Below are 25,158 nucleotides of genomic sequence, written 5' to 3' on the forward strand. Positions count from 1 at the left end.
GCTCTTTCACAGGATTACGTCATAATGTGAGCGTGCACTGGGCTTTTGGATATCTAAAGCAGTTTTCTTATTTTCCCACTATCATGGTAAAACAAAGAAAAAAAAAATGATGATTTGGTCCGTAATGTAAATACATAATATCCATTTAAATGTATACTATTCATATATTTTAGCCTATTTGTATCATTGTTTCTTGATGGGTGCATAATGTAGTGTAACTGTGATGTATTTATAGAGATTGTTATTATAATAACACACACACACACACACACACACACATACACACACACACACACACACACATATGTGTGTGTGTGTGTGTGTGTGTGTGTATGTGTGTGTGTGTGTATATATATATATATATATATATATATATATATATATATATATATTATAACAATCACTATGAACACATTACAATTACACTACATTATGCACCATCTATCTATCTATCTATCTATCTATCTATCTATCTATATATATATATATATATATATATATATATATATATATATATATATATATATATATAGTCTGTCTATCTATCTAATTACCGGTATTTCATTTATTATATTTAACTTATTAAATTATTTCATTTTGATTTATCTGGGTTTATTTCATTTTGGTCGGTGTATAATATAAATAAATAGGCATAATATTAATAGAAATGTATAATATGCATATTGATTACTATTGTACAGTCTCTGAACAGCATAATATTTTAAAATAATGGTAAATATAAAATAGGCAAGAATTACACGCACACACACACACACACACACACGCGCACACACACACACACACACACACACACACACACACACACACACACACACACACACACACAAACAAACACATATATATTATTAATTAGGGTTTATTTTATTTTGTTTATTTAATTTTCGTCCATTTTATTTTGACCTCTGAAAATTCATTTTGGGAGGGGTACATTTTTAATTAATATGTATTCTAAGATTCTCTTATTGTTGTTTAGATTACTCTTTATCTCGGAGATGTTAATAATGGCAATATACTGTTATCGGCCAGTTGTATGCCTGGATTAGATTTGGACAATACTGTACTGTATAGATTCCCTTCTACCACTAGAGGCGCTACAGCGCTGCTGTTTCAGAACACCACCACTAGAGGCACTAAAGTACTGCTGTCACACAACACTACCACTAGAGGCGTTCAGCACAACAGTGACGCTATTCGACATCCTACCGCTAGAGGAGCTGCAGCACAAGCGCGCACCCGACGCGCGCGCGCCCCTCACGGCATTCCACAGCTGATAGAGGGATGTGAGAGGGATGCTAAGGAAATGTTTTCCTTCCATACAGAAAATGGGCTATCGTGAACTCCAGCCGACAGCAGAATGCCACTGAAATATCGCAGGCGAAGACCGTGAGTCAGGTAATGAGTTTGTTAGAAGTAAACTTAAAACGGCTCTGAATTTCTATGAAACGTTGCCGTGTGTTTGTGTTGTAATTGACACGTCGCTTTAGCTGTGAAGCTGATGGCCGTTAAAAACAGACGAGCACACAGGTATCAATGAGAGCCTTCATAGGGACAGTATTCACACTTCTCTGTCAGAGCTTCAGCGGGATTTAACAGCTTACAGAGTGAATATAAACCTCTGCTGAGTGCTGACTGACTGGAGCTGCAAAAGAATATTAAACAGCTGGTCCATTCTGAGATTGTGGTAAAACTGACAGCTTTCTTACAGCGGTTTTATCAACTGACAGGTGAGAGGTAATATATATATGTATATATATATTACAAAATGTAGCTATAACCGGATTACTTGTTGTTGTTTTTTACTTAACTGTACGAATTAACGTTAGTTACCAAGCTTTTTGTATCCTGATTACATAACGCCGTTGCACAATGTGATATATATTTTGTGAGAATGTTAACTATAAATTAATATTGTTTTTGCTGCTTATTTATAACAACTAATAGCCTGAATCTATAGCAATGTTTACATGGACACTTTTGGTTACAGTCGGAATTAAATCATGTGTCTGCTGCTTCTGTCTTAATCTGAAGTTGTGATGATGTTTATGTTGCTTTTGATGTTATAATATGATGTAAACGTAAAATATGATGCCATAATACTTTGTTTTCTGCTTGTGTGTATATATGGTCTTTTAGTTATTAAATGCATTTTAAATAAAACTGTAATTAAAAATGATGGTTCTCAGTTATCCGAAACATAAAATATTATTACGTATTGTCGTTTCTGCTGGTAAAAGCAGTCTCCAATTATTTTAGTAGGTTAGTTTGGCTCGAGTTTGTTCACCCAAAAGTCTGTTATCATTTTTGGAACTCAAAAGGAGATATTTTAAATATTCACGCTGCTCTTTTCCATTCAAGGTACTTTTTCGACTTAAATTTTGGTCCAATTTTCACACAAACTTCATTTATGGCTATAGAAGACTTAGCAAATTAATCTAGATTACTTTTATGTTGCTTTTTGTGTCCTTTTTGGTCACTGTGCTTTCATTATGCTGAAAAGAACAATGTAAACATATGGCTTAATTCCTCGAAAGAAAGAAAATGTAAATGACATGAATGTTATGAAATGTCAAATTTTGCTGATCTTGACTGAAATTAATGTTTTTCCCACAGGTGATGCCAGTAGACCAGGATGGACCGATATCATCACAACAGTTACAGTAGCTAAAATGGCACATTTTAAGATTGTAAACTGTTGAAATAGAAAGTCACCATCTGCTGACTGGATTTAGCACCATAATAACCTTCTTCCGGAGCTCAATATATTGAAGACAGACTCCACTTTTGATCTTTAGTCCACGTCATACCTGCCGTCAAAATGTTTGCTTAAGAAAGTTTGAAGTCTTCAATCAAGACGCTGCAGCGAGTGTTTCCTTGAAGACCCGTTTTTAGTATTCTTGGACTGTTGAAGAGCCTTTGCTCGAGATGTTTACCGCTCTGAAGAAGCTAGTGGGCTCTGAAGCAGGGCAGCTCAGGGATAGAAATATTCCTGCAGGCCTGCAATCCATGAACCAGAGTCTACAGAGACGCTTCGCCAAGGGTGTACAATATAACAGTAAGAGCCTCATGATTAATCTTTTTTTTTTTTTTTTTTTTAAAGAGTAGAGCCTTTCATAAATAGTTTTCTATCGTGTTAAAGACATTCATTGTTTTCTTTTGGTCTTGTAGAGTGAGAGTTTTCCCTTGTGGTGTGTCTAAAGTATTAAGCTGTTGAAATCTTTATTTTAGACACACAGGTCTATATCAAAAAGAAACAAAAACATAATTTACAAACAACAAACATTTCCTAAAACAGGAGAACTACCTTGTCACTTATTCTAAGATCAATTAAAACTATTATAATTGTATTTTTTTAATCAATTAATCAACACATGAAGTTTTGCATATAATACCAAGAGATCATGTAAAGTGGGAACATTATTAGATAGAAACATTTGACTCAATTATCCACTTTGAACACGGCAGTACTTGCTATCTTTGTAAAGTTTTGACGAAATTAAAAACTAATTGAAATTTGTGAGACGTTTAATTTGATTTGCTTATGTTAGGGGCCAAAAAAACGTGTCTGTCCCATTTCACCCCCAAATCATTAAAAAATGATTAATAAATTAAAAAATATGAAATGTAAAAAGATGATGTATTAAAATATTTTAGTTTAAGAAAGCCTTTTTAGGACTCATAAAAGTGTTTAATTGGGACATTGTCATAATGAAACACATCTGATGCATTATACCACCATATAAAAGGGGGAAAAAAACATAATATATATTATTATTTACATTTTGACGTAATCATGGCTAGTTTTTCTGTACTGCTTTCAATTAATGCTGATTGTAAAAAAACTAAAAAATACAGTATTGGAAATCCAATGAGAATCCAAGGTAAAATGTTGTTCACGGTATTTTAGTGATGAGGTTTTGTGCATTTCAGTAATGTGAATTTGGATTTAAAAATGTGTTTAATTGCCATGAATTAATGCAAAAAAATGTAAATAGGCTTTATTTTCTCTCAGTTATTTAAATCACAATTAGCACAATTATTAAACACAAAGTTAAAGATCCTTTCATGGGAAAATTTGAGACATAACAATTGTCAATGTTGAAGATCAAGAGCCCACTCTGTCTTAAATGCACAAGATGTAACTGAATCCTTCGTGATGGAGTTGTGTAGATGTTGTGTAGACTTGTTTTGACATGTGATGCTGCATCAGTGAGCCAGTCGGTGGTTCTTCACTGATCTCGCTTTGAATACTCGTTGTGTTGTTTCCGCAGCTCTCTGTATGTGTTAATAAAAAATGCATGAATGATACACGATCACCCACCTACTGGCCTATTTTTCCATTTGCTTCTCCTTGGTAGAGGTATCTTTTTTTAGACATGCAGATATCCCAAGATACCAAGCATTTCAGCTGTGAAAAGGGCATTTTGGTAGATATGTGCTGTATCAGTACAAATCCAGCACATGATAGTAAGTGTGAAAGGTTTGTCTTTGTTCAGATCTTTCCATGTGCAATCAGTGCCCTTTGGTAGTTCTTTTGAAACTTGGACTGTTTCATTTGGGGTTCCTTATGTTATATCAGTGTTCTCCTATCTCTTTGTTTCTCTCAGTGAAAATAGTCATCCGTGGGGACAGAAACACCGGTAAGAGTGCACTTTGGCATCGACTTCAAGGGAAAAAGTTCCTGGAAGAGTACATCCCCACGCAGGAGATCCAGGTCACCAGCATTCACTGGAACTACAAAAGTGAGTATCAATGGTTACGTTCACACTGATTATGTGTAGTGGTCGACCGATATTGTTTTTTTTGATTGCCGATATCTTCGAGAGAAGGGTGGCTGATATAAAGACGATATTTTTATATATACTTTATATGCATTTTAATAAATTTTTAATAAATTATAGATAAATTATAAAACAAATCTTTAAAATAAACATGACTATACTATATATGCAATCCTATAACACTATTTTTCACAAATAAAGTAATTGTTTATAAATATATGAATATGTGTATAAAAAGGAAGTAAACACTGTAACAGGGCACTCCGTAATGTGGTAATATCGTGCCCACTGGTAATCATATTTTTTCAGATAAAGACAGGGTAACGCTAATTTTACATAACGCACACAGTGAAAACGACATGAATATGACACAGTGGACAACTGGATATAGCACAGCATATTTAAATGAAGGATTTAAAGTTTTTCGATCGCGTCTCCTGTGACGCTGATCTTCTGTTCACATTCACTCACTTCACACGGACCGACCGTCACTCACAGTAACACGTTTATGCTACAAATGCACATTTCACAAGATATCACAGCTGGATTCGATTAAATCTGCAAGGTTTGTGAAATTAAATGTTTATTAGATATTCCGAGGTTTGTTTAAATGATGTAGATGCGCATTTGCTGAATGTTGACGGTAAATGAGAAAGTACTTTAGCCTGATTGTTTTCCTTTTCTGTTACAAATAATATAAAAGCAAACGCTTTACTTTTTCTCACACCATTTACTCTATTTTTTTTACCAGTTCTGTCTAACAAAGTATTAGATATGACTGACAGAGATCGTAAACTAAAGACAGAGAATGTGAGAGAGCGCTGTGTGATCAGGCGCTGGTGATCTCAGCGCCGCCCGTCAAAATAAAAGTCCCGCTTCCAACACATTGGCCAGTCAGAAGAACGTATCGGACGATGCCGATATTTTATAAATGCCAAATATCGGCCGATATATCGGTCGAACACAAATTATGTGGTCTTTTATGAAGGGAAGTGGTTTATTTTCTAAGACCAAAAATGATTTAAGTAGACTGCCCTATCAGAAAGGTCAGAGGTCATAGGTCAACTTTTGTAAAGTATCAGAAGCTGTTTACAATATTCCTTGTCTTTACATTTCTGACTTTGTTTTGTTTTTGCTTTTATTCACAGCGACAGATGATGTAGTGAAAGTTGAGGTCTGGGATGTGGTAGACAAAGGTGAGTGTTTAGAAAATTGAAACATTTTGTGTGTAAAATTAAGTCACACAATTAAAATCACACAAAAGATATCTGCACTCATAAGTGCAAACCTAATGAAATTGCTATTTTAGTATTTTTTCAGCTATCTTTGAAGGAAAAGGAAGTAATGTTGTATTTTACTTATATTTTTGTGGTCTGCAAATACTTAAAGGACAAAAGCTTCCTCTTCCAGAAGGTGTAGGTGAGAACTAGTAGTCAAGTAATTAAAGATTTAACATTGTGTGTGTGTGTGTGTGTGTGTGTGCTGTGGTCTTCACCTCTCTTCTTTATAAAACTGTGCCCAGAATAGACATTGCCTTCAGTAGTCTGTGCTGTTCTTAGACCCTAGATTTGAATTTACTTGCATTAAAATCAGATGGCCACTTTTTCCAAGACTACATTTATTTTAATAGGGGGCATTTTATGTTTTTTTTCATAATAGATTGCATTTTGTATTCATATGTAATAAGTCTACAGCTTTTTAAAATCTTCTAAAATGTCAAGTCTTGTAACCTTTTTTTCTATAGCGCTTTATACAATACAGAGTGTTTCGAAGCAGCTTTACAGTGATTAACGGGAAAATAATGATCAATGATGGAAAAAGAATTCGATTCTACTGTAAAGCAGCTCTAAAAAAAACAATAGTGTCAATGTTCAGCTGAAGTCAGTAAAGTCTTGATTCAGTTCAGTACAATAACTGTAAAGTTAATCAAATATGAAATGAGTTCTATTCAGTTATAAGCAGCTCTGCAGAAAAACAGTGATGTCATTGTCCAGCTCAGTTCAGTTCTCATCCATAGTTTCAGTGCAGTCAAATTGATTATATTGCTGAATATTAGGCTTAAATATAAGTATCATTATTGCAAACAGCCCTCTTTTAAAATTGCATGAAGTGGAAATTCAATAGATTTTTCAGCTTGTGGTTTAAATTGTGATTTGAACAACAATATTACTTTCAGATATGCCAGAGTTTTCAATTTACCCTCGTAGGGCCAGATTTACTAACAGCTTGCACCAGCACAATCGCTCTTTTTGTGTTAAAAAGCTACTGTCAGGACGGATTTACTAAAAACACAAAAATTAGCGCTGAAAAGGCGTGGACAGGGTTATTTTTGCGGCTGACCTTATTGCATATGCATTTATAGGAGTCTCCATTTCAGACGCAAAAATTTATGAGAGAATTTAAAGTCTCCACGTGGTCAACAAATGTATCTTTTAAAACTCTTCTTTGATCATCAAAATTACATATTTAAAACTTTCCTGTGAGAAAAAAGTATTTTTGCATTAAAATAGCTTGAATGTAACTCTACACCCTCACTCCATTTAGTATACGTAAATTTAGTATATGCCCCGCCTCCACTCACTCATACAGGCTCGTCTACAAGGTGATGCACCAGAATAGTAATGCATTTAAAACTTTTATGTATCGCTCTCTACAACATCGGACACATTACGGTAATTAATATGATTAGCCTTTTGCTTGACTACGTTATCAAACAGCTGTATAATGTGTTGCTAATGTTACACAACCCATGTTACCGTTCTCCATCTCTGAGTCAGACAGCTGCCTTTTAGAAATCAGTATCCTTAGAAACGCTTAGAGCCTCAGTGAAGGAAGGTATATAGTTCATCAAATCATCGTGAATAAATTCACCTGCTAAATGTACACCGTAACGAGGTTAGATGTTACGGGAAGAAGGAGGCGGGAGCCAGCGAACATTTAAACAATTTTCATAAAAATAAACAAACAAACACAACAACGAAAGTAAAGACGGCAGTCCCTGACGGTCGACTGCCGCCACACATAATAAAACAAAACATCAATCTCTATAACATCGATCTCTACAGTCGTCACTCCTCCTTTTATGCTTCTGCTCCTCCGTGAGAGATACGAGACCGGTGCGTCGCGCAGGTCTTCGTTCATCAGTAATCACGCCACCAGCCTCGCACCGTTCTCCCACGGCCCTTGACCTCGTCCTGCTCGCCACATACACGATTTTTCATATCAGCAGAAAAATATACTGGGATAACCTGGCTTCTCTTGAGACTCCCCTGCTTCGCAGCAGTTAATGATATGCTGAAGCCCGCCCACGCGTTGACGTGATTGGTTACAAGGTAGTTTGTGTTGTAAGAAACACCCGCGATTTCAAACTGTGTTTTTGAGACTCTATTTTTCACTGCAGGTTTAAGGAGAAAATACTCAGAAATGGTGTTGACTTATGAATTTGCACATGGTTGTTCTTAAAGCATATTAAAAACACCACATAGACATATAAACAACATTAAAAACTTGATTTTCACAAAGGTGATTTTGAAATTGTTTGCACTAGACAATTTACTAGTATTATTTACCGCCCAAAGAAAGCATGTCGTAAACCAGAAGCTAATTTGCGCTGCTCTTGGTAGATTGCGTTGATCATTAGTGAAATGATCCGGCTGCGCCTGTGTTCTTTAATTTGTCTGTCATCAGTAGATCACAAGCAGAACTTTCCACTCCCATCTGCGCTTTTATGGAATTGGGCTCTCACGCTGATTTGCCCAGTTTAGTAAATCTGGCCCTTTGTGAATTAGTACAACCTTTTTTCCATGGTAACCATAGTTTTCATAAAAATACCGTATTATAAGTATTGTTAAAAATTAATTATAACTGTCATAAAAAAATACATAAAAATTGGGAAAAGATTTACACTGCTGGAAAGAGATCCCATCTGAATTTATGAGGGGTTATAGCAGTAAGAATATCTATATTAACTACAGGAGAAAACTGTGGTTACCATGAAAATATTTGCACAAGGAGCTGCTGATGTTGATCCAGGTCTGCTCTAATTATTTTCTATATGCTTTTGCCTTTCTCAGTTTATATATGTGTAAATATTGAAATAAGCTATTGAATAATGTGTCACTGGGGTTAATGTGAATAAAGTGGTTTCTGGGAAGGAGCGGTGAGACGTTTCTACTAAATCATCAGATAAAAAATGTGGTCATTCTAATATAAAAATGTATTTTAGATGTTTTCAAAAGTAATGTGTCAAAATGCAATATATTTATTGAAGTTTAAATAAACAGCACATTTCTGTTAAAAAATTAAAAGAGAGAAAAATACATGATTGGTAGGAAGCCAGTTACAATTTGAAAGTTAAAATGTATAGACATTTTACGAAGGATATCAAGTACTCACTGACAGTGTGTTGACTGTCTTGGGTAGTTGAGCTTCAGAAAATCAATAATGAGATGGCTTTGAATAGATTTTTTTTGACAGTTACAAATTCAAAAAATAAAAAGGCGAGAATAAAGAACCTTTTTCAGCATGATATGGTTCTAAATAGAACTGTTACTTTGTTTAAAGAACCTTTGAGAAACCATTGTTGGTTTTTTTTCATAGTGTTTGAGTAATGTGTCATCAGTAGAGCCTGACAATAGAAACGCCAAGGTCATTGGTTTGATTCCCAGGGAATGCATGGACTGATAAAATGTATACTTTGAATGCAATGCAGGTCGCTTTGGATAAAAGCATCTGCCAAATACACCAATGAAAATTCAAATACCATCCCATTGTTTTTCTGAGTAATACTTTACTTTTGAATTGATGTGACTGACTAGGTAAGACAGTCAGGGTTCCAGCAGTCTTGTTAAAACATGTAAAGATTCAGAGCAACTTGTGTAAGAGGACACCATAATTTTAGTTTGTCTGCTTTGGTGGTTTCTTGATGAACAAGCATATGAATATTACTCATCTCGTATCTCAGACTCACAGTTGCTGAAGTGCAGCCGCACTAATTGTAATAACTGTGTTTCTCCAACTACTGCAGGGAAAGGGAAACGACGGGGAGAGAATCTGAAATTGGAAAATGAACCTCAGGAGGTATTCAATACTGTTTTGTTAAACAATCGTTAAGTTTGGGGTTGTTTTTGTTTTTTTAAATACAACAAAACAGTAATATTATGAACTATTATTGCAATTTTTATTAACTCTTTTCTAATTGAATATATGTTAAAATAGAATTTATTCCTGAAATCAAAGTTGAATCTTCAGCATCATTACTCCAGTCTTCAGTGTCACATGATCCTTCAGAAATCATTCTAATATGATGATTTGCTGCTCCAGAAACATTTCTTATTATCAATGTTTAAACAGGTGTGCTGCTTAGTTCAGTTTATTTGAAATAGAAATCATTTGTAACATTGTAAATGTTTTTACTGTCAATTTAATGTGTTCTTGCTGAATAAAATCATTAATGTCTTTTTAAAAATATGCAAACTTTTAAACTGTTTTGTAAGTCTGCTTGGCAATTACCATGTGATTAATACTTCAATGTTTTGTTTTGACTGAATTAAATATGAATTGTGTAATACATTTCATTTATTAATTAATCATTTGACATCTTACAATATGTCATGATGTAATCTGTGAGCTCTAGTCAGCTGGTCAGCTGGAAACAACATGGTAATCTTGGAGATGTTTTGTTCTCTGTGCAGTCTGAATCCGAAATGGCTCTCGACGCAGAGTTCCTGGATGTTTATAAGAACTGTAATGGCGTGATCATGATGTTTGACATCACCAAACAGTGGTAAGGAATCTGCCATTCCTTCTGTTTTTCCCCACATTCACTCTCTCCAAACCCCACATTCATTCTCCATCACCCTCTCCTGTCCCTCCACCACTCCGTTCCCGCCCCTGCCGCCCCTCTTTTTGGTCTGACAGCTATCGGTGGTCAGGATCAGGTGGAGGAACTGGGCGTTGGGTTGCAGCGGGTCATTGAGCGTCTCTTTCACAGTAAAGTCGAGGCCACTGTCAGGAACAAAGAACGCAATGATACCAATACCTGCAGCTCAGTGTCTCTTAAAGGTTCTGACTCTGTTTATCTCTTTGCTCATTGGATCTGCCTTGCATTCTCATAATGGGTCTTTATTTTTTGACCCAAGCACACCATCACAGGTGCCCGTTGTTTGCAAACCTATGGGTTCTGCTTTATAGTGCTGAATTTTTGCTTAAACCATTGGGAATGTTGTGACCATCAGGTACTTTTTGGTGTTTAGACCAACATTTAATCAGTGCCCCATTCTTTGTGGATTGCATAACAAGATCTAACATATTTAAGATCTGATTCCTCGCTGTCTGATTCGGTTCTTCAAATATGCCTACAATGCATGTACAAGTCTTCAAATATTCGTGATTGGAATAACTAATTGAGTTCATTATTGGGATAATTGTTCATTATTGTGTTGATTGGAAAGAGCACTTTCTTTATTGTGACTATTTTCCACATAATAGTTTTAAAATTGATATATATATATATATATATATATATATATATATATATATATATACAGCTTACTAAATGAATGTCGGCTGTGATCATCTTGATTTTTCATAAGCTTCTTGGTCCATGTTTAATCCGAATCTCCTGCCAGGTAAACGGTCGAATAACCTTGATTATTTTTCAGCTTGGTATTTATGCTGCTCTCAGGCCGGGTAAAAAGAAAAATTATGTTTTTATTGCTTTGCTTTTCCGTGATGCTTGCTAATAAGATCCTGGCATTTCACTATGCTTTTTTCCCCAACATATATGTGGGTGGTATGAAGTCTGGGAGTGGTGGCCAATAATGCAAATAAGATTTTTTTAATGAATCGGTTCAAAAATATCTTAAACTGTACTGAATGTTAAAACTCACATTTTTAGATTATGGTGTATAAAATTGTACAGTACACAAGAAAATCACATCAATGTATGTTTCGTATGAATCACAGACTCTTGTCTTTACTGCAGGACGTTCAACTACATCCTTAGGGAGTTACCAAAAGTGCCAACACACGTCCCAGTGTGTGTCCTGGGTAACCAGCGGGACATGGGCGAGCACAGGGTCATCTTACCCGATGACATCAGAGATTTTATCAACAGTCTGAACAGGTGAGCAGTCAGCATGAAACGGAAGTTGTGATAGTCGTGGGTTTCCTATTGTGTCGTATATCCGAGTAAAACAGCTTCTCAAACAAGAAAAAACGTAGGGCGGGACTTGATTTTGTCCATTGGGATTGATCGCATGGTTGTGGTTTGCTATTGGTGGATCTCATGTGAGTGACAGGTTGTCTTTAGAAAAGAGAAGAGATGTCACTGCATGAGGGAGGGGAAGTTATTTTGATTAAAGGTGCAATCGGTAATCTGGAAAATGCGTGGATAAATAATTTATAATAATTACTTGCAATATTCCATTTAAAAAAAAGAATTATCAATTTTGATTTCATGGTGAATATAACCCTCGAAAACAGGGGCCGGATTCACAAAAATCTTCTTTAGAAAGAAGTTAGGAAACTTCTTAAAATATAATGCTAAGAAATTTGTAAGAATGTTTCTAAGTGCAATTCTTGAAAAATTAAGGTCTCAAATATTTTCTTAAGAATATCATCTTGTTTTTTTCTTAAGAAGAAAATGACAGACTTTGGTGTTATTTGATTGAAAGGCTGTTATTGCTGAATGAAAAACACCCCAAAGCCCATCTTTTGCCCTGCATAGATAACTTTAGATGACATAAACGCTCAGACTTTTCTTTTTTTTTTCAGCTTGACGGGAGTTAATCACTCAGCGCAGTTTTTTAATGTGCTGTGTCAAGTTAAAATAGTTGTTTTAAATGAGCCTGTCCCAAGAATTAGTGGTCTTTTCCATTCATTTGCGCTCTGTCTTTCCTGCACTTTCTCTAGAGTGAATGCATCCCGTATCTGTGTGCTGCCGCGCTAGTTCTAGATAAAGTGAGCGCATCATATATATAAGCTCAAATGATCGATCGGTATCGCTTCAGAGTATTCGTCCACATTCCTGGTAGTGGTACTAGTAATATGTATTATATTTTACTCGTGTTATGTTGAAATTAATCTTTAAAACAACCCAATAAATTCATTAAACATCACCTTTGGGGATTTAAGACAGGTGGGGCTTTATCCTAACTTTAAGAAATTATTTACAATTATTTTTAAGAATATTCTTTCCAGGAATATGAATACTTCTTAAATGTTGTCTCAAGAACATTCTTTAAGAAAATCTTGGGAAAACAAATTAATCTTACCTTTTTTCTTAAGTTAGACAAGAATTTTATTCTGGGGCTTACAGACAATATTATTTTCATTAGTACTGGAGCTGCCAGTTTGCTAAGTTTCAGATGATTATTAAACGGCAAGCAAAAGCTATGCAAAAGCATCAACCCTTCTGCTGCACCCAGTGTCCGAATTCTCTCACTCGTTTTCATCCACTCCCTCAAGTGGAGTAATGTAGTGAAAGAGGGTATAGTGAGCAGTTTCGGACCCAGGCTAGGTGGGCTAAGGCAGGTGTGAAATAAACTTTTCTGGACAGTGGTTTCCCAGGAGCAAGGTTGAAGACATGGGGTTTAGTTAAATTAATCGAATTTAATGAATCTTTAACAATTTAGTAATAATTTATCAAATACAGGCATAAAATTTAATCAACAATTTAATTAATCTTGTATTCAAATTAAAATTGACCAATTCCTTTTAAGTGCTGCATTAAAGAGAGTGAATATATGTCTCTTATGCCTTTTAACCTACATAAAAACTTGGATACTGACAACAGTTTTTTTTGTTGTTATTATTTTAAAGTTAAAACTGTCTCCAAATATACAATGCAAAGCTCTTATGAATAATGTATGTGTCACTTATCAGCCAACTTTTCCCTAATCCCATAATCCTTTTTCATTTTAGACCTCCGGGCTCCTCCTACATCCACTATGCCGAGTCTTCCATGAAAAACGGCTTTGGTCTCAAATACCTCCATCGCTTCTTCAACATCCCATTCCTGCAGCTGCAGGTCAGAGGAAACTCTCAAAGTCATGTTTGCTCTGAGGTCAACGTTTAGATAGTTTTAGCGTCATTTCAAGTGGAATCTTCACATATCTTACATGGGGATTTGACTTCATCCATATGTTTTGGTGATATAAGAGTTTGTGGATTACGGCAAGGGCTCTTGATGCTGATCCTGGAGATCTGCCTTCCTGGCTCTAACAGACCTCCAGTAGTTTTCGGGGCTTCGTCCTAATTTCCATCCATTCTAAAAAGTATGCAAGCAAAAAATAAGTGTGGGCTAAATCATTGAAACTAGTATGCTAAAGGTGCTATTGTGTATACATGTAAGGATGTACAGTATCCATGTGTCTGTCTTTATCAGGAAGTGAAAACGAGAGAAATATGAAATTGCTCAATTCATGCATTTGATTCTGAGCAAAATCACTTGAATGCACAATTGCACATGGTCATATTTATGATTCACAGGAAACCTGGGTAAATCAGGCAAAATCATGACTCTGAAGTATTTCAGTGGCTAAAAATTGATATCAATGTTTTTTTTTTAATGATTGAATCAATTCAATAGATTTTAATGAGTTGTTTTATTAAAATATTATTTAAATTAATTAGCTTTTATATTTTCAGTTTTCATTTTAATATAAGTTTTAGTTATTTTGTTATATCATTTTTGTTAGTTTTAGGGTATTTTAATATTTTTTATTTTTATTTCAGTTTTAGTTTGAATACTTCAGTACTTTTAATTTTAGTACTTCATCTGAAACTTATTTCAGTTAGTTGCCAAGACAACATTTCAAGTTTTTTTAAGTTAATTTTTTTTAATATAATATTAATATTTTAATTATATTTCAGCTCTATTACAATTACTTAAAAATATATGTTTTAATAATTATAGATTTAGTTAACAGTAACACCACGGATATTAAAAAATAATGTAAATGAATTGGTCAAAAGTTGTGGGAAGTGGGAATCCTACAGTAGGAGCTTCTCTAGTGCACTCGGTAGGCAGCTGTAGATTTGAGTCCCCTGCTTTATGTTGCCCAAAAGATTTACTCTTATAGTCAAGTTAGGACTAACATTAGCGGTAGGATTAAAGGGTTCCTGTTATGCTTTTTTTTTTACATTTTCAACTTTCTTTTGTGTGTAATGTTTGAGTATGAAAAAGGTCTGCAAAGTTACTAGGCACTAAGTCCACAATTCTCTATTTCAGTATCACTGTTTCTGAACTCTGAGTTTTCTTCTGTGAATGAACACGTCACAATATTCCTCATTTAAATAATTCCCGCCCAAGGCATAAGCAAATATAAAGGGGCGGGGCCTGGTTGAGTTAGTTAGTAGTGTGTTGAAACTGGTGGTTATGGTGAGGGACGGTACATTTCTCAAGCACGCTCTGAGCAGTTGACCAATCACAACACACTGGTCCAGCCGAGCAATCAGAGCACACTGTGTTTTTCAGAAGGAGGGGCTTCATAGAGACAGGAACTAAACAGTGTTACTGACAGACTGTGAAGAGAGGAGCTGCAACAATGGAGAATATGGAGAAAATAATGTGTTTTTTGACCATTTAAAGCATGGAAACCAGTTCTAGTAGAGCCCAAAAACAAAATCAGGACTTTGTAAAAAAGACATTATAGGTCCCCTTTAAAGTTGTTCCTTTATATGCATGCTTGTTATATGTCTCTTGATACTGGCTGAATGGCATTAATTAATTAGTAATGTTGAAATTAGCCTGGTGTTCAATGGCGACCGCTGTGTCTTATGTGTCGGCCTCTCTTCCTTAGGTTACACCACAGTAAGTAGGTTGGCGGACTGGTTTCAGTTTAATGTATTTTATTGATCTTGTTAGAGAAATTAATTTCTGTTCAATTATCCAGCTCAGCAAAGATTGATTAAAAAAACTCAAGAGACACGCAAAATCATATTACAGATGCAACCACTATAGATCTTAAACGTTGTATCAGATTCTGTATATGGATGGCTGGGTTTCATTGGGTTCCTCTGGTTCCTGTTCTGGTTACTTAAGTCTGTGTCTGTTTATGATTATTTTGTCTGTTGGACACCGTTGACCTTTCCCTGTTATACACAAGTCTTTATATTTGCGAATATTGCTGACAGTTGAATAACTTATTGCTGTAAAGGTGATGCAAATCCCGCTGCTCAGAATCAGTCCGTCAAGCACAGCGTGTCAAACTCATTAAACTTTTAGTACTGTGCCTAGATCTGTTTTCCTCTCCTTGCTATCTTTTTCAGCGTTAGTTTAAAGGCCACTTCTAACTTCCGTGACTTTGAACAAACTTCTAACCCCAAGTATCAGTTCGGTCAGAAACCGGTTATTGGTTAGTGCGTGTTTTTCAGTTGAGCTGTGGTGCTCATGCAAGAGGTTTGTGCTTCTCTCTACACATTCATTTCCAGTCCTCCTCCTAATTTAGAAATAATAAAGCAGGACAGTACTAACTTGAGTGAAAATTAGGTCACAGTTGATGTCCTGTGGGTCTACAGTATGTTGGATGTGGTGTTTTTGTGTTTGCAGAGGGAGACTTTGTTACGACAACTGGAGACAAATCAGCTTGACATCGATGCCACGCTAGAAGAACTCAGTGTTCAGCAGGAGACGGAGGACCAGAACTATGACATGTGAGTGTGAACCTCAGGCACACACAGACATTATGCATATGTATACAGTAGGCAACATTTGAAGTGGATCAATAAAAGTTCATCAAAGTTGTCAGGGACAAGAACGGGTATAGTTCAAAATTCATGTATAACTTTGATGAAAGGTTTTGATCCACTTCAAATGTAGACTACTATTGATCACGCGGATTAACGCACCGTGTGCTAGGTTAACTTTACACATTAGCATAATTTTTAACGTAATTTAGTGAACAGATATGTACGGAGCCTCTAAGTGGACATGGTAGGGCGAAAATATATGAGATGGGAGGCAAAACATTTGTTTTCCTTGCGAGCAAATGCAAAGTTTTTCAGATTAATGTAAAACATTGGTGAGAGAATGCAATTCTCCCATCCCGATTTTTTTTTTCTACACCATGTACCAAAATTATCCAAAAATCCAGAGAAATGTAAAGTATTTCACCAGTTTTTCTCCAAAATAGATGTTTTGACATGTTAAAATTTGAAGGGATTGAACGTTTGAAAATAAAGAACTTAAGACTTATAAATATAAGTATTGTTACAGGTATTCTTAAATAAAATTAGCATAATTATCAAATATTATAATTTTTATTTTACACTACAATTGTAATGTACAACAGTAATATATTTCAGATTTAAAATGATAAGATAAGAGAATTAATAATAATGGTAATAATAATTATTTTTATTTTTATTATTAATTGTATTAAAACACGATAATAAATATTATTAATCACAGTTACACAAAAATAAAACCAATAATAATTTATATTATTATTGTTGTTGCTCTATCAATATTACAGTATATATAGTTATAATATAAATTATTATTACGGTGTTTATAAATTATTGAAATACTAACTTGCTTTATATTATTAAAAACATTTTAGAGCATCATGAGATGTCACACAGGTTCAGAGTTTAGCAAATCAAAAGTCCCATTATGGCCAAGAGCCAACCACCATGACAAGAATGCCTCCTGACCAACATTTTTCACTGCTGTTTTTGCAGATTTCTTGAGATGATGGAGGCACGCAAAGCGTATGGATCTCCAGCGCCCTCTAATGGCCAGAGCCCGTCCTCAGGGTCCCAGTCCCCTGTGGTGCTGCCCGGTGCCGCCTCTCCCAGTAACTCCAGCCCCAGTACACCACAGGCTCCTGTCCCTATCCAGACCCAATCCGCCCCGCCACCACCTCCATCTATACCACACCCTCCTGTCCAGATCACAGCCGCCCATGCACCCCAAACACCATCTCAAAGCCTCGAGCCTTCGCCCGCAGCAACAGTACCCGCATCTACCCAACCCGCACCTCCTCATGCCCAGAAACGAGGCTTCATGTCACGCCTGTTCGGTTCGTCTGCTGCAGAGGCTTCACCAGACAGACCAGGTCAGTACAAAACGTCAGAGGAGTCTGTTGCCAGTTATGTCTCGGCTCCCAAAGATCTCAAGATTTCACTTTTAAGAATGAGGCTTTTCTGTAGTGCAGATAAACTCTGTTTAGTAAGCTGTCTTGTCGCTTACTTCCTACATACACACACACAAACACGCACAGAAACAGAAAAAAAATTATCATGGCATAGTTTATTATTTTTTGCATTTTTTTTTTTTAAATAATCATATTTTCTAAATGTATTTATTCAAATTGCTTAGCATTAGAATAAGTCTGTTAATTGTGCAAACAATTAAATTTAATCAGTTTAAAAGTCATTGAATTTAATTATGGCTTGTTCAAGCAAGATCCAGTTATTAGTTTGTTAAACTAATGTTTGTTTTATATGCCTAAATCAATGAAGATTGTATGTAATTACGTAAATCTTAAAATGTAGGCCTATTTATATTTTTTGAAAAAGATATACTTGAAAAAGAGCCTTGTTTGTGTCTGGTTTAAAACGCTGGGCAACTCTGCATCACACAAATAAAAACACTTGATATGATGTACTCCAATATTGGGTACACCAGCTTTTTTTTTTACAGTAATGAATAAAATGCAAGTATATTAATCCTCAGCATTTTACTTAACTAAATAAAATGTTGAATAACGTTGCTACCTACCATTTGGAACGTCCTTCACATCACCAGTGTGTCTATAATGCCTCAAAATGCTGTATTTTTTTAAAGTGATTTTTAATAGATCTTTAGACTACAGTTAGAATATTTACTCTCACATGCTTATAAAATGTAATGCAAGTATTCAAAATGACCAAAATGCACATCCCCATTAACTAGCTTTGTATAAAAAGGTCTTTTTAGGGTGCTTTCACACCTGCCTCATTTAGTTCGGTTGAATCGCACTAGAGTTCGTTTTCCCCCTTGGTGCGGTCCGTTTGGGCAGGTGTGAAAGCAGCAATCGCACTCGGGTGTGCACCAAAAGCGGACCAAACAAGCATACCGAAGAGGTGTACCGAACTCGAAGAGGTGGTCTCGGTCTCGCTTTCAAACGAACTCTGGAGCGGTTCTTTTGTGGTGAGAACGTGATCTGACCTCGAACAGACCCAACTGCCAAAGAACTGGACATTTTGGGACTAAACCAGCTGCCGTAGTCAGCTGCGCTGTGCATTATGGGATGAGGACTAATGTTTGTTGACAGTTTGCACTAGCATGGCAGCTCGCGGACAAATGTGGAGGAGGTGTGGAGCATCATAGAAATTTGGTCTGATGACCATATTCGTAAAAAGCTGTCTGCCGGATTTTCCTCCTCTTTGTTAACCTCCGGGAGCTCTGGAATTTTCCCGAACGTTAATTCTGACCAATCGAAGTGCAGTAAGTGCAAATACCTCTGGCCAACGAGTGATGTGGATGTTGTCACATGACTGCATTTTGGTTCGTTTCATCAACTCATCTGATTCGGTTGAGAGCAATCAGTGCGGGGTGAAAAGGAACCAAAATGCCTAAAAATGATACAAAGTATAATTTTTCGCCCTTAGTCCGGACCAAATTAACCGAACTACAGATGTGAAAGCACCCTTACATTCAATGTGTACTTCAAAGGCCTTCACAACATTTAACTTGCACTGTTTCCCTAGTCTTTTTTCAGATTTGAGTGTGTGTGTAGGTTTGCTAATGTGAATGTATGAACTGTACTAAAGAGGGGCAGTCGTTCAGGGACTACATTCATTGTCTTATACTGAATACCAATGAGACATTATCAGGCAACACTGGACCCGCCGCTGCTCAGTCATTACAGAGAGCGGTGGACTGACAAACACACGCGCAGCTCTGCACCAGTGCATCTGCTGCTGCATTGCAGATCCTGGGGGATGGGGTACATCAACACACATACACACACACACACACACACACTCAGAAAGTGTGTCAAATGGCTCCATAGAAATATCTTTTGCAAATATTTTGCTCTCTTAAGTTTGTGTTTTTGCTCATTTTCACAAAAGTGCCCTTTTGTTCTGTGGAATGCTTGATCCAATTTGATAAATGACTAGACGGGTATGAAAGGTCCAAGATATCATAAATAATAATTTATCATTAGTTCAGCATTTAAGATGGTCCAGAATTCAGGTTTGATCAGTTTTTAGTAATTTCTTCTGGACATTTTCCTTTTTTAGGACCTTTAAAAGCTCCTTTATTCAGCAACATACTTACAGAGACTTTCTAATCACAGGATTGTGCAAAGTATTGTTATAAAGCTCAGTGGCTTTATCTGTGACAGTAAAAATACTTGTTGTGTATTCATTGCTACCATCATCTGTCTTTCAAATATGTCTGAAAGTGTGCTGAATGCCCATGAAATCTAGATATATTCATAGGTTCATTTCCTTTATACGTGTCATGCGTTTCACTGAATCACAAGCCTTTATTTATTTATTTATTCTACGGTTTATCAATATTATCATGATTAAGCACATTTTCCCCCAAAAAATCTCAGTGTTTATATTTAAAAAAGTTGTTGGACTGCCTATTGTATATCTGATTTAAATTGAATCATTGTGTCTGTGTTTTCATTTCTGTAATAAACTAAGGGGAATTAGATTTTTAATGAGAGTTTTCGGGGAAAATGTATGGAAGTAAAATAATGACATATATATATATATAATTCAGTGCAATTCAGCAAGCTTTGAATATATATATATTCAAAGCTTGCTGAATTGCACTACTTGAAAAAAAATGCATGCACTCACCAGCAGGAGGTGCAATTGGCTGTTGACGAAGAAAACTAGAGAGCAAGGGTGAGAGTCATTCATTCATAAAAACATATTTACAGAAATGGATCAAGCGGTCAGTATTTGTGACGATAATTTAGGGCCAGTAAATGGAAAAAGCTGATAAAGACACAAAAGCTGTGTTTACATTTAAGTCTTCACTGTTAGTTTTGCACATGTAAACAGCTTTCTCTACCCTGAACGAGATTATAATGTTATTCCCCGATGCTGATGTTCAGATAAAACGTTAAATCTGAAGTAGTAGACATATATTTCTCTCGGTTGTTTAGTTTTCTTAACTTTATATCGTGAAGCTGCTGCAGAACTGGGGATTCCCTTAATACCTCACTCTCCAGGATTCATCTGCGATCAGGACACCTAAAGGTCCCATGACATGAAATTTTCACTTCCTGAGGTTTTTTAACATTAATACGAGTTCCCCTAGCCTGTGTATGGTCCCCCAGCGTTTAGAAATTTCAATCAATGTAAACCGAGCTTTGGCTATCTTTCTCCGCCTTTGAGAAAATGAAAGCTCAGACGGGCTGAACTTGAATCTTCCCCGTATGACGTCATACAGGGAAAGGTTACCTCCCCTTTCCCTGCTTTTCCCACCCAGAGAATTTGACCCGCCCACCAGAAAATAAGCTAGGAAGTACGAACGCGTTTTCGAGAGGAAATATATATATATATTTATGGGGAAGGGCTCTGATTATCACCAATGCAAAATTTCTTAATCCCTAAAAAAAGTCAAGTCACATTTTGTAGCGCTCAACACAATACTGTTTTTTTTAGTGTGTATTTTTTCAAAGCAGCTTAATATTAATAAACAAGAAAATAGAATCAAACCAAAATTCTAAAATGGTCAAATATGTTTCAGGGGTAAATATGATATTAATCTTTGATCCACAATCTGACTTGTGACGCAGCCTGGATTGGAATCGTAAACAATATGTTGGTTTGTTTGGCCAGAGAAGAACCGGAGAACCTCGACTGATCCTGTTTTTTTTTTTCTCTATTCTGTCACCTGATGGAGTTTGTGTTCCTTGCCACTGTCACCTCTTGCTTGCTTAGTTGGGGACACACAATATTCGGCACAATATAATATTATTGATCTGACTGCACTGACTCTATTGAGAACTGAACTGAGCTGGACGATGACATCACTGTTTTCTACAGAGCTGATCCTTTTTCATGTTCCTTTTTGAACTGAATCAACAACTGCACTGAACTGTCCTTAGCTAAACAATGCTGCTTTATTCCGTAATTGAATTATTTTTGCATCATTGAATCATTATTTTCCTGTCATCGCTGTAAAGCTGCTTTGAAACAATCTGTATTGTATAAAGCGCTATAGAAATAAAGCTGACTTGACTCTTTCCAACTGTGCAACAAAATTCATGCATATTACCATTCCAAATGTTAGAATTATTGCATACATTCATTTGAACCCAAAATGGTGTTTTATTTTCATCAGAAACTACAGGTTCTGAAGCCCCGAAGCCCTCTGGAAAGGTACAGAGCGTGGATGAATTTGTACCAGAGGTTGGGTTGGACCGGACCTTTCTGGAAGACGGTGGAACAGCAGTTAAATCAAAGAAAAAAACTCCAACATCAGCTCCCATTCTGGACAGTGATAGGTGAGCTGTCATAACACGGCCTTTATTGTTTCTAAAAAAATAATTCCCTTAGCTTGTTTGAATATTCCTGTTGTAATTTCAGCAGCTCATAAACATACTGGACAGGGTTTCATTTTCTCAGATCAACATGATTGTTTTATCTCAAAATAATTTGGTTGTGGTAATGCAGGCAAAAAAACAAGTGATGTTTCAGAAATGATGAAAGTTTGTGAATTTTGAGAAACAATGAAAATTAAGCATTGAAAATATTTATGCAAAGAGACACTGGTAACACTTTACAATACATTAGTCAATGTATTAACTAACATGAACAGTGAGGAATATATTTTATTTACAACATTTATTAATCTTAGTTAATGTTAGTTTATAAAAATATAATGTTGTTAGTTCACAATGCATTAACTAAGTAAATGTTAAAATTAACATTAACAACGATTAATAAATGCTGTACAATTGTTCATTCTTTGTTCATGTTAATTAATTTATTTAATGTTGGAAAAAGAAAATATTATTGTAAAGTTACACAAAAATATTTATTTAAATAAGGACTGAGGCATTGATCGCACTAAGAGCAGAGGCATTTGGGTTAAATTTTATTTGCATGTTAAACTCATGATGAGTTTTCCTGTCTTTTCCTCAGTGATGGAGAGGGCCGGGGAAATCCTCTGGTCTCCGGCTTCCAGGATGATTTAGATCCAGATGACCGAGCGCTGAGCCAGCCTGCCCTTAAAGCGGTGGTCCCAAGCGTGGGCGTCACACTCACGAGTGACGAAGAGGAGGAAGATTCATCTCTACCCTCTGTTGCCCAGCACAAAGGCATCAGCTCAGGAACAAACTCAAAGGGGTAACAAACCGCATGCAGAAATGCATCTTTCTTTTAATAGAAAGACTTCAGTGGGATACAGACATGTTGAGACCTGACCAGAATTTCCAGAAGATTTGTTGTATGGTTTAAATTAATTTCCCACACTCTGTTGATGAGCTTCCAAAATAGAAATTATTCCATTAGCAAAGAGACTTCTCTAATTTATTTTAATTAAAACACCCGTAATGAAGGCAAAACCAATTTTCATTTCTTGATCATATTATTTTTCAATGAATGTTACCTTGGCAGTGATTTCTATAGATAGATCGGTAGACTGACAGATAGACATTGATGGATGGATGAAAAAGATAGATAGATGGATTGCTGGATGGATGGATGAAAAAGATAGATGGATGGAGGGATTAAAAAGATAGATGCAGGGAGGGATGAAAAAGATCGATGGATGGACGGATGAAAAATATGGATGGATGGATGAATGAAATGGATGGATGGATGGATGGATGGATGAAATACAATTATTGATTATATACGTGGATGGATGGATGGATGGAATACATGGATGGATGGAATGCATGCATGGATGGATGAAATACGTGGATGGATGGATGGATGGATGAAATGCATGCATGGATGGATGAAATACGTGGATGGATGGATGGATGGATGAAATGCATGCATGGATGGATGAAATACGTGGATGGATGGATGAAATGCATGCATGGATGGATGAAATGCGTGGATGGATGGATGGATGGATGGAATGCATGCATGGATGGATGAAATACGTGGATGGACGGATGAAATACATGGATGGACGGATGAAATACATGGATGGACGGATGAAATACATGGATGGATTGGACGGAAGGATTGACATTTCCTTTAGATACTGACATTTATTTTCTTAGATCTTCAGTGAGCTCCATCAAACAAATGCAAACCATGTCTAAACCAGCCGAGAGACCCCAAAGCCTGAAAACAGCAGCAGGACCTGCAGGTCTAAAGACAGGGGGCGCTGTAGAGGTGCACTCAGATTCAGACGCTCAGCAGATGCTCTCATTTGCCATGGATGACCCTGATTTTGAGAGTGAAGAACTTGCGATACACAAGATCAAGACGGTAGAATGAAATTTCATGTTATTCCACACTGAAATCAATGTTATTTGAATGTAATTGATATCCTATTAGTTTTTAATATTTTTAATTGGATTTTATTTTTATATTTTCTGTTTGCATTTTAAATTAAATTTTTTTGTTGTAAATACAGTATGTCTATATAATTTTTTTATTACGTTTAATTTATTTAGTTTTAGTTATTTTAGTACTTCAATTTAAACAAAAAAAAAGAGGTATATTGTCTTGGCAGCTAGCTGAATTAAAAAAAAAAGTAATTCAATTATTATTTAAAATTACAACTATTTTTATTGTTTTAGTTTTAACTAAAATAACCCAGACTGAAATCCATCACAAATGTTGTTCACTAAGAAATGTAAATCATCTAATGCATATAAAGTCTACTAAATATAATTAATCTATTTTGCCACCACATAATTCCCACTTAGCCACTCATATTTTATGCTTTGTCTGTTTTTCTTAGAGGGCACTTTCTGCACTAGATGACTCATCTGACCGGTCGGATGATGGTTTTGTGTTAGCTGGACTCCAGGAGCCCCCCAAACCTGTTGCCCCCTCATTCAAGACCCGCAATAGCGACATCGACCTCTTCGGCCTGGGATTTGAAGATAAGAGTAAAGACAGCAGCGAAGATCAGGAAGGTAACGTTCAGTAAATCAGGGGTTCCCAAACTTTTCCATTCCAGGACCCACCTAGACAAGAATAATCTATCTCAAGACCCACCAAAATGATTTTTAAAAAGCATGAATGTGGGGTGGGGTGGAAGGCGTTAGATCTCTTCAGAGCAGTTTTCTCCTTGTCATAGTATGAAAGACATACAAGTTTAACTGCAATACAAACTTATGGTACATTATCAAAATAATGTAGAATTAAAATAGCAGCCTAATGGCTGTTGAAATAAAGGGAAGAATACCGAGTAGTTCTTGTCTGC

At 36.0% G+C, this 25,158-nt stretch overlaps 1 protein-coding gene across 3 annotated transcripts in view; it reads left to right on the forward strand.

Moving 5' to 3' along the window:
* The first annotated feature begins 1,228 nt into the window (after positions 1-1,228).
* rabl6a (RAB, member RAS oncogene family-like 6a) overlaps positions 1,229-25,158 on the forward strand; it is a 30,223-nt gene continuing 6,293 nt past the window's right edge. The window contains exons 1-14 of one of the 3 annotated variants that reach the window (XM_077241791.1): positions 1,229-1,413; positions 2,632-3,073; positions 4,626-4,760; positions 5,948-5,995; positions 9,826-9,878; positions 10,493-10,584; positions 11,785-11,925; positions 13,725-13,830; positions 16,354-16,457; positions 17,487-17,863; positions 22,105-22,267; positions 22,908-23,111; positions 24,002-24,212; positions 24,691-24,868. In XM_077241791.1, coding sequence (XP_077097906.1) covers positions 2,944-3,073; positions 4,626-4,760; positions 5,948-5,995; positions 9,826-9,878; positions 10,493-10,584; positions 11,785-11,925; positions 13,725-13,830; positions 16,354-16,457; positions 17,487-17,863; positions 22,105-22,267; positions 22,908-23,111; positions 24,002-24,212; positions 24,691-24,868 — 1,942 coding nt within the window. In that variant the 5' untranslated portion in view covers positions 1,229-1,413; positions 2,632-2,943. Of the gene's footprint in view, positions 1,414-1,545; positions 1,746-2,631; positions 3,074-4,625; positions 4,761-5,947; positions 5,996-9,821; positions 9,879-10,492; positions 10,585-11,784; positions 11,926-13,724; positions 13,831-16,353; positions 16,458-17,486; positions 17,864-22,104; positions 22,268-22,907; positions 23,112-24,001; positions 24,213-24,690; positions 24,869-25,158 lie in introns of those variants that run through there. The other 2 variants (XM_077241790.1, XM_077241792.1) reach the window with 2 other exon arrangements.

This window comes from Siphateles boraxobius, unplaced genomic scaffold (assembly GCF_051911475.1).
Source record: "Siphateles boraxobius isolate OS27281-9 unplaced genomic scaffold, OSU_SipBor_1 24, whole genome shotgun sequence".
NCBI lineage: Eukaryota > Metazoa > Chordata > Actinopteri > Cypriniformes > Leuciscidae > Siphateles > Siphateles boraxobius.